This window comes from Hyalella azteca, unplaced genomic scaffold, assembly GCF_000764305.2.
Source record: "Hyalella azteca isolate HAZT.00-mixed unplaced genomic scaffold, Hazt_2.0.2 contig14054, whole genome shotgun sequence".
Classification (NCBI taxonomy): domain Eukaryota; kingdom Metazoa; phylum Arthropoda; class Malacostraca; order Amphipoda; family Hyalellidae; genus Hyalella; species Hyalella azteca.
The window spans coordinates 28,875-39,443 of NW_025943953.1; the positions used below are offsets into that span (position 1 = coordinate 28,875).

General features: G+C 37.0%; 1 protein-coding gene across 1 annotated transcript; it reads right to left on the minus strand.

The window, feature by feature from the left end:
- Window positions 1-1,216: 1,216 nt before the first annotated feature.
- LOC108683201 (ribosome biogenesis protein BRX1 homolog) lies at window positions 1,217-10,220 on the minus strand. Its single transcript, XM_018172494.2, has 6 exons — window positions 9,934-10,220; window positions 4,013-4,168; window positions 3,650-3,770; window positions 2,811-3,068; window positions 2,175-2,269; window positions 1,217-1,389 (listed from the first exon to the last, which is right to left on the minus strand). The coding sequence occupies exons 1-6, from the start codon at window positions 10,045-10,047 to the stop codon at window positions 1,258-1,260; spliced, it is 876 nt and encodes a 291-aa protein (XP_018027983.1). The 5' UTR covers window positions 10,048-10,220; the 3' UTR covers window positions 1,217-1,257.
- Between the last annotated feature and the right edge of the window lie 349 nt (window positions 10,221-10,569).

Here is a 10,569-nt window from a genome sequence, read left to right on the forward strand (position 1 = left end):
ATGTTGAGGCAGCCAAACGGTAACCGGCAACACGGTGCGCACAGCGGCGATCAACACGAACGCTAAGCAGTTTTCGAGTTTCCGCAGTAGCAACGGTTTTAGCCAGCGATGAAGAACACACCGTTGTCGAGCATTGCTCGCTAGGTGGTAGCAGGACGCCTATTTCGACTTGCACGGCACGATAAGACATGCGAGTCGTGGAGGACGGCAAGATGAGCAAATCTACTCTCTCACAGACGGATGGATCAAGGGCTGCAGCAGGTGACCGCAGGCCGAGCAGTCGCTTTGCCGAGTAAGCCAACGGCGCCATGAATAGGAGCCAGATTCATCTTGAGTCATAAAAGCAACGCATGTCTACAGTCAGCTCAAAGCTGAGCATAGCCAACACCAACACTCACAATATAGTCCGCCCAGTCAAAAACACACTTACGGAGACGTAGTTTGCGTTAAACAAGCTACGTGAGTTGCAAGAAATAACCGGGATGGACAGAGCCTGGCAACACGCCCACTCCAGTCACATTCAGATTCAAACCAAGATGGCCGAATAAACCAACATGACCGATCGGTGTCGGAACAGTAACGGTCGCCCACTGTAAGATTTAAGCCACAGTCAGCAAGATGCCGAATATGGCGAACGCCAAAATGAAAACCACAATATAGCATCCCGGCGAAAACACGGTAACGTCGACGTAGCTTGCGTCAAGCAAGCTACACGAGCAGCAAGAAAAAAAAAAACGAGACTAAAACAGCCTGACATACGCCCGCTCCAGCCATTTTCAGATTCAAACCAGTATGGCCGATAGGCTTCGAAACAGAAACGGTCGCCATAGTTAGATTTTAATGGGACGGCATTCAACGTCGGTAGATCCTCAAAGCATAGTCCTATTTGTCGAAAGAACTGGCTTATAAAGATTCGCGACGTAGTTTTCAAACACGAGGGTATCGAAATTTTTACACAGGTGTAAGTTGCACAGGGAGCACTGCATCACAAGTCCGCCTGCATTTGAATGGAAAACTTCTAAATCTTGTGAGATCAAAAAATCAGAAGGGTTGTGCCAACTCGATGAGTCAACCCGTTAGACTTGTTAACACGATAGAATCTTGAACACCACAAGAGAATAAAAAACGGAGACATTATTAAATAAAAGTAGCATGTTGATCGCATTTGTTTGTTCCACTTAAAAAGGTCACGAGCAAGCAGGTGTCAAAATCGAAGTCAACACACATGAAGAGAATTATTTATTGAAGGATCCCGCATTAGTCATAAATTGTTTCTAGAAGTTTCGATCGTTTATAAGGATTATCATCTTGTCGAGCAGCTTTTGCGCCGCGCTGTTTGTTCGTTGTTACAGCTTTATCCGCCTTCAACATCTTATTGAAGGATCGTACCTGAAAAAATAGACATATATAAAACAAATTAACCAAGCACAGCGTGATTGAATTTCCTCTAAAGTGCGTAATGAATGTTGCCCATGCCTGAAGATTTTGTAATGATGATTCCTATAATCTGAGAATTTTCTAAAGGAACTATTTTAAAGATGAAAGCTTTATAAAAAATTAGTCAATTATGCGCTGCGAGGGAGAAAATATGACTGGTCTAACTTTAAGCCGATGAAAAAACATTCACGCGGTTCCAGAGTTAAATAATGAAAACGCACAATAGAAGAATTATTTAAAATTGCTTAATCTGTCTAATCAAATCTATTTGGTTCAAGAAAATCAAACTCAACATGGCTAAAAGTGGTATCTGTAGCCAGCTCAGAGGAACTTTTTAATCAATATGTTGAATTTCCAGTACTATGAAGATAACACAGGGTTGCCAGACGGTTATTTTTTCCGGACAAATTCCGTGATTAAGTTTTTCTCAATTGCGTTGACCGGCTAAAATTTATGATAGGTGTACTTCCTAATTAAATTTTAAATACTGGAAAAAGAAAATAAATAGAATTTTTATAGCGTATAACAAATAAACTAGTATATATTGGGTTATATGCCTTTTTGGCCTTTTCTATTCTCGGATTTGGCCGATTTTAGGCAACCTGAGTTATGCACCACTTCGTCCTGGAGAAATACATTTCGTGGTACGCATATGTACCACTTCGGAGTCAACGTGTTAAGTTATCAACTCAAAACCATTTTATTATTTTACGGCACATGAAAGACGGTAAACTCACACTAGACGGCGTCTTGAACTTGGGATTCTCCCATAGCGTCATGCCGCTGAAGCTGTTGTCCAGGATCTTCACAGGGTTCATGACGAACCGGGGACCTGAGGAATAAATCAATATTAATCGTTAGTGGAAAATATATGAATAAAAGGCAGAATGTAATTTTCACAGGGTTTATGATGAAGCTGGGACCTTTAAATAATAAATCGTATATGAATGAACGAATAGGAAAATAATTTGTAAGTGCTTCAGCTATAAAGCTCTTTTGCGCAGGAAGTCGAAAATAAACGTCACCAGCAAAGGGGTAGGTCTCGGTTCTTGGGAATTTATTTAAATTATTAATCATTTATAAGGGACAAGAGGTCTAAGTTATGAAATATACGGAAAAAGAAAAGACACGTGAAGAGGAAATCCAACATTAATCAAGAGTGGACCAGGAAGTAACAAAAGGAAGAGTAAAGCAGCTACAGAATGAAATGACAAATAATTATGCGGTATACCTTCTCAAGTATTAAATAATTCATCACTGCCTTAACTTATTGGTTACATTGTTGCAAGTAAAATTGGCAGAAGACATCCTTAGAAAATTATTGGCGACAACTGAAGACAGAAAAAAATGTGCAGACAGAGCTAAAAACTCGCCTATTTCAGACAGCTCTCCGTCCTCTTCTAGAATCTGATAATTTCTGAACCATATTTTATTATCAAGAAGAGTGAATGTAAAGACATGGTCAAAGAAAGGCTGGCTCTTGGGATGGTGGTGTGGAGTGCCGAAGGTTTGCACGAGCAATTCTTTGATGAGCATCCAGTGAGGCGCATCAAAATCTGGACTGAATTTCAGTAAAGGCCGAGAACCTTTCAAGCAGTTGCCACTTAGCTTCAATTCGTCCATTGTATGCACTGAAAAAAAAAAAAACATTTATTTTAATTTGCGATTTATGAAAGCTATAGGGTTAGCCAATAAATTGAAATGTACTTGAATGAAAATTCCTAAATGAAACTCTTTTCAGCAGTTAAATCGCTACTTTTTAACAACTTTCATACAGTGACATTTATTTGTACTGGTTAAAAAAGTACAGTAATTTTGAACAGCTAAAATGTACCATTCTTCCTTGTTTGTGACAATCAAGAAAATCAGCACTGCTACCAAATTGATATAATTTTAAGCAATTTATAATTCCTATTAAATTTGCTGTCCAGCCTTTTGAAATAAAACTACCTCCTGAACAAAAAGTGTCCTATATTTAATTTATAGTTTACTCATCAATTACAGTCTTAAAAATACCTAAAATGTTAGGTACTAAACTCATTTTGAAAATTAAACCATTATCTATTCTTTAATAGTACATATTTAGTTCAATATTTATCTGTTAGGCAACAAATAATAGAATTTTTATTTTCTTTCTAGTATTTACCAGAACACTGCCAGTCTTCCATTTTCCAGTTTGTCATGATTTCAAGTACACTCAAACGGTACTTACTACAAATGATGTGGAATTTCACTGAAGGTCCTCTTGCAATATCAGACACCCACATGAACAAGTCCATGTGCTTGCGGCTTTCAAAATAAAGGACTTTGTTGCAGTTGCGAATTTCAGCAACCTGAAATGAAGGTATTTTGAGAAATTATAAGTACCTATACATAGTATCCTTCAACAGAACCTTATTACAGTCATATTTCATAAAGTATTCAACTCCTTATAATCATATGATAAATAAGAAAATACTTTTTTCAGTGTGATTTGATCATTAAAGGAAATGTAATATTAGCATGGAGTCCACATTAAATCCTACATATTATCTTGAGAGAAATAGTTGGTTGATCCTGGAGAATATCTGCTTACTTCATTCAATGCTTTGAGGTCACTCTTGGTGTCATGTTTTGTTTCAGCCCTGGTGTGAGGCATTAAGCTTTTGAGATCTTCCATGAGGTGGCGCTCCCTTGCACCCATCCCACGTGAGCACAACACCAATACACGCTGCTGGTTTATCCATTTGCCCTGTAGAAACAAATCATTCACATCATGTTTCAAATTTGTACATCATGCTGCAGAGTTTTTGTATTTTCAATGTAAATTGAGATAGAAATAAAAATAAAATTACAACTGGAAAATGATAAAAGATATATAAATAAGTCCTTTATGAGTAGTATGTATGTACAGGGTCTGCATTATTTATGGCAATGGAGGTTTGCTATATAAAATAAATTGCTTTCTAGGAGACTTTTCTGTTATAATGAAGCTTAATATCATCTATTAATTCATCTATTTTATATTGCAGAAATCTAAGGTGTCTAAATTTACTAGTATTCCTTATGGCAGTAGATAGAAATGCAATTGTAACCCTTCATGAAAAGGTTGAGTGTAATTCAGTCACTGCAAAAAAGCTCCAAATTTGTCATGAAACTGTGTGGAAGGTGGTAAAAAAATTCAAGTAACTGGTGAACATGCAATCAAACCTGGTCAAGGAAGGAAATGAAGTGTCCAAACAAAACAATTGGTCAAAAACATGAGGGAGAAGTTGAGGAGAAACCCTCGTCACTCAGCTGCAAAATTGGCTGCAGAAGCAGGAGTCAGTCAGACATCAATGCTTAGAGTCCTCCAAGATGACCTCAAAACCTCCCCTTACAAGATGCAAACAAGGCATGAACTAACAGACCGTCATGAATGAATGAGGCTTGAAAGATGCCAGCACATTCTGGATCTCATTGAGGATGGCATGCTACCCAACTTGGTGTTCAGTGACGAGAAAAAATTTGACACAGAACAAAGCGTTAACCATCAAAATGACAGAGTTAGGAGTTGGGATGGATCAGTGGCAACCAGAACAGCAACACAACGTCAAAATCCCATGTCCGTGATGGTTTGGGCCGTGGTAACCGCCACTGGGAGGTCCCCACTTGTTTTTGTTCCCTCAGGAGTGAAACTGAACAGTCAGCAATACACTTTGGACATTTTGGAAGCTGTGTTGTTACCTAGGGCCCAAAAACACTGTAATGGCTGACCATGGAGTTTTCAACAAGACTCTGCCCCATCACATGGCTCAAAAATGACCCAAAACTGGATTCATGGTCACATCCCACGATGATCCCAGCATTCATTAGCAAAAATGAATAGCCCTCAAGAAGCCCTGATTTGAATCCTCTCGACTTTTATGTGTGGGCTATTTTAGAGAGTAGGGTCTGCAAAACATCTCATGATTCTTTGGATAGTTTGAAGTCTAAATTGATACAAGAATGGGACTTGATCCCTCAAGAAATGCTGAGTTTCTCCTGTGAAGCTTTCCTGCGTAGATTGGAGACCATCATTAAAAAAAAGGGTGGTCATTTTGAATAAAGATGTCTGAGAATTGTTTAGGGAATTGTTAGCTACTAGCTCATCCAATAAAAAAACAATGCACCTGTTTGTTTCATTGAGAAATAACAAAAAACATGCATTGCCATAAATATGGCAAACCCTGTATATTTTATAATATTTATATATTGAAAGTACAGCAATTCCTTGATTAGCACGGTTTTGAATACCGTGGTTTTGATTAACGCAAAAAAAATTTGCAACCTACCCTTAATCTACGCGGTGCCAGTTTTGATTAGCGCGACTTTTTTTTCACAACGCATCATTTTTCCGCCTCTAGCCAGAGGTGGAGGATTCATTATAATTATTTTTATAATGAATCTATTTTTGAGGATTCATTATAATTATTCTCATATATTCTTAAGTTTGATTAGCGCGGTTTTGCTTAACACGGTAAAACTCGGCGATTTATTAACCGCGTTAATCAAGGGATTGCTGTACATATTTTCCACAGTAATATCAAGAAAACTAATCAACTGCAGGGAATGGCAACTAAGGTCAAGAAATAAGTAAAATTTGCACTCATGAAAAGTTAGTAAGTAAAGTGGACTTAATCCCACATGTTGTTGTCATAAGTTATCTGGAACATTGGGCAGAAGTTTACTAAAATCTTAGGTAAAAGTGATGGTTTTACTGGCAATTTTTTTGGTGTTTTTTCTCTTATTCAACAAGGAAGGAATTAGGTAAGAGCCATACAAAAAGGAGAGTTTAACTACAAGGCAAAAATGGAAAATTTTTGTCTTGTTCATGGAGTGCTTCCATAGCCTTCAAATTTTCAAAAGTCCAAAGTAGAAAACTGGGCAGAAGCCACCGCTCTTTCAGACAAATAAAGCCTGTGATGCTGTGAATCTGGCAAATTTTACTGTTAATCTAGCCTTTTTCCAATATCTTCAGAGAAAAGTAAAAAAGGCCTATTTTTACCTGCTATTCTAAAAAAATAACCTGTGAAATGTTCACTTTAACCTGCAATTTTATGAAAACTCAGCTAAATAGTAATATTCCAAATTGGGAATGCTTCTGAGTTCTGCCAGACTTTGGGCATGGACTACTAATGTTGGAAAGTGAAAGATTTATATATCTAGGGTTGTTGAAAAACTAGAAATATAGAGCAAATAGGAATTTTTAAAATCTGTAATTAGACCAAATTACTGGCAACTGGCAAGTGCACTTCCTACTCAGTTACTGCAGTATGATGCATGAGGCTACGAGCAAATATGCTGCTAGCCTATGCAATGAAAAATAAACACATTTGAAAATTTAATATAAAGTAGGTAATATCATTATGACAATTGAAAAAGTTTTGAAAATCCTACTGTTAGGTTGGATAAACACACCATATTCCAACACTTTAAGGACATACCAAGAAATGAAATACGAATGGCCATAAAAAGATCACCATATGCGCAACTCGAGTTCTGATTGCTTTATGTCACTCTCAAAACACCACACTACGCGCCAGCAATGATGAAATGTTACGAACTGTTGCCATATTTATTTAAAAGCCTTTAGAATTCAAAACTAACAAAATCGCTGAATTCAGACGCTGTGTGTGACTAAATTCGGCATATTATGAGACTAATTCAGACAACGCTTCAAAACCGTAATTCATAATTCTGACGCCCTGTGTGAGCTGTATCAGAATACAACACAGCTCGGAATGAGCTGTGTGTGTCTAATTCCGAGCTGTATCAGAATTAGTTTTTATGTGTCTAAAACCATCTCTTTAACTTAATCATTATTAATTTATTTATGTCCCTAAATCAGCAAATACAAGTATATTTAAAGGATTCGTAATATATTCACAGACTGATTTGAAAATCTCAAACCATAATAATCTTTCTACACAAACAGTTTATCACTATTTGGTAGAGCAAGGTCAACTATAAACTTTGACAAGTTTTTTGATGTTCTCACAGGGTGACATGGACTTTCACTCTAATGGATCTTAACATTTTCCTGCCACACCTAGTGTTTTGCGGAAATCTGGCGCACAATTGTACGACATCACTATTTCAACCATATAGGTTAAGCGCGGTATATTCTGACATCGTGGGTAATTCCAACACTTCTTGACTTTTTTCCTTTATATTAGGCTTTCTCTTAGTTCCAGGCATTCGTTGATGGTTGAAATAGTGACATCATACTTTTGCGTGCCATACTATTGCCAAAACACTAGGTCTGGGCTGTCTGGCGAGAAAATGTTGAGATCCAAAGAGAGACAGTGCGCATCACCTAGCGAGAACATTGAAAAAATTGTCAAAGTTGATAGTTGACCTTGCTCTACCAAATAGTGACAAACTGTTTGTGTAGAAAGAATATTATGGTTTGAGACTTTTAAATAAGTCTGTGAATATATTAGGAATCCTTTAAGTAAACTTGTATTTGCTGATTTCAAGTCGTAAATAAATTTATAGATGATTAAGTTAAGAGACGGTTATAGACACATAGTTAGTTAGTTAGTTTAGAAGGAGGGACAGGTGAAAAGCAACAGAAATGAAGACACTCGAACAAGAGGTCACTTACACGGGACGTCGGCCACCCGCACGAGAGAGACAGAGAAGGGAAATGTAAGGAATCCTACCTACATAATAACTTAACCCCACAACTGGGACCTGCAGTCAGACACCGCGAGCTCAGTGATGGGGCGCTCAGGAACAATCCCCCTAGGAACGCGAAATCCCATAGGACTTCTGACGAGCACAGACACCCGTCAGAAGTCCCCACTCCCCCCTGAGGGGGGTCTTATAGACACATAAAAACTAATTTCAACACAGCTTGGAATTAGACACACAAAGCTTGTTCCAAGCTGTGCGCAAAAATTAAAATTTTCTTGATTAAAAGCTTAATAGCTCTTAATTAAAAGCCTAAATAAGTAGCGTTCAATATTCAATAGTGTTCTAATTCTAAGCTGTGTCGTATTCCAATACAGCTCACACAGCGATTGGAATCCGGACACAAGAGTGTCGGCATTACCTACAAATTAGTAGTTTGAAGCACGGCCGGAATTAGTCTCACAAAATGCCAAATTTAGTCACACACAGTGTTGGAATATATGGATTTGGAAGGTTTGCATTCCAATGGCTTTTAAATAAATATGGCAACATTTTGTGATGTTTCATTGTTACTGGCGCATAGTGCGGTGTTTGGAGAGTGACATAGTGGCAAAGCAGAGTTTTTTAGACTCTTCCTCAAGTTCATTTTTGAGTCCTATAATTAGACCAGTAAAGTATCTTGGATACCAGAATTATCATACATAAGAAATCTGTTAAAATCTTGAGTAAATGAGGAAATTAAAAATGAACTGATGTGACATAAAGCAAACAGAACTTGAGTTGCATGTACTTTTTTTTTATAGCCATTCATTTTTTGCTAGTACGTCCCTAAAGTTTTGAAATATAACGCATTTACCCTATGAGGCTATGCATGCGTGGAAGTAAGACAAAGCTTAATATAGACAAAGCTTAACATAAAGGAAAAAGTTGAGAAGTATCATAATTACCCACAATGTTGGAATATGGTGCGTTTACCCTACCTAACTAAACATAGCAATAATTTTATTTATTTAAATTTTTAAATCAAATTTTTAGTACCTTATTAAAAGTAGGCTAGGCCGCTAGGAGCGGGTAAACGCGGTATATTCTGACACATTAAGGACGCATCGAGAAATGAAAAACTATAAAAAAACGTATGCATTACGTAAGTTCTGTTGCCTTCACGTGACTCTCAAAACACTTCACTACGCGTCAGCAACGATGAAACGTCACAAAATGTTGCCATATTTATTAAAAAGCCTTTCGAATGGAAACCTACCAAATCCCTATATTAAGATTTCATACCTACTGAAATTATATGATATTAGAGCCGCGATATTTCAGACAAAAATAGGACTTTTCCTGCCCTGCATCAACGAACGCATGGAACTAAAAGAAAGCTTAATATAAAGGAAAAACTAGAGAGGTGATGCGGAATTACCCACGATGTCGGAATATACCGCGTTTACCCTACCTAACTAAACCCAGCAATAATTTTATTTAATTAAATTTTTAAATCAAATTTTCAGTAATTCAAAGAAGGCTAGGCTGCTAGGCCTAGGTAGGCCTAATTGTACATATTTTACATAACTATGAAAAATTTATTTATACCTATCAAATTCAAACATTATGAAAAATTAAACTACCAGTAACGTAACAGTAAACATATCATTTTAAAATATTGAATCACACTTCACACTCAATCTGTATTTTGTAGAAATATTTTACATTCAAATAAATTCAAATTAATAAACAATTTACTAGAGAAGCTTAACCTCAAAGGCTCAAGGTCCACAAGAACATAATCACATGAATCGTTGCTAATTTGCTACCTAGCTGGGTATTTATTTATTGGGTAATGGGTAGGTACTCAGAACTCACTTTGTTTTTATTGTATTGATCAGATGGTCGCGAAAGCGGTAAGCGTGGAAGAGTGTCTTGTTCTTCTTCCGACTCTGGTACAGCTTCTTGTTGAGATCGTTTCCTTTTGCCCATTGTTTCAGATAAATGACGTACTAATATATATATAAAGAAGAGTCAATCGTTCTTGATGAATCAATATGAAAAGTGTCGGAATCAGACTGTATTTGTCCAGCGTATAAAAGAAACAACTCGCTGCAAACTTGAACCTAACCGACACGACGAGATTGGGATTCAGACTGGAAGTCTCGCTCTCGATTCTCGAATTCAAGCTCACAACTCGGTCAAAAAGTTCATCAGTGAGTGACGATACATTTAAACAGCGTGTTGGATACATGGTTATATATGTTTACTTGAATGATTTTTTTTGCATGTGCAGCTCACTGAATAAAAATAATTTTCTTATAAGCAGCTTTTCATGAGAATTATTATTATATTAAGTTACAAAAAGTAAGTGAAACTTTTTCTCATGTTTTTAGTCGGATCGAGGGGCTAGATGCATGTAACAGGCTAGATGCATGTAAAATGTAAGGTCGCTTGATTTTAAAAGACCGAAAGCGATATAGAACTTTCCAACCACGACATAACTTATTAAAT

Coding starts and splice junctions, on each gene's coding strand:
- LOC108683201 (XM_018172494.2), bottom strand. CDS start 10,047: ATGGGCAAAAGGAAACGATCTCAACAAGAAGCTGTACCAGAGTCGGAA. Junction 4,169..9,933: donor ATCAATACAATAAAAACAAA/GTGAGTTCTGAG, acceptor TTGTTTCTACAG/GGCAAATGGATAAACCAGCA. Junction 1,390..2,174: donor AGTTCAAGACGCCGTCTAGT/GTGAGTTTACCG, acceptor CTATTTTTTCAG/GTACGATCCTTCAATAAGAT.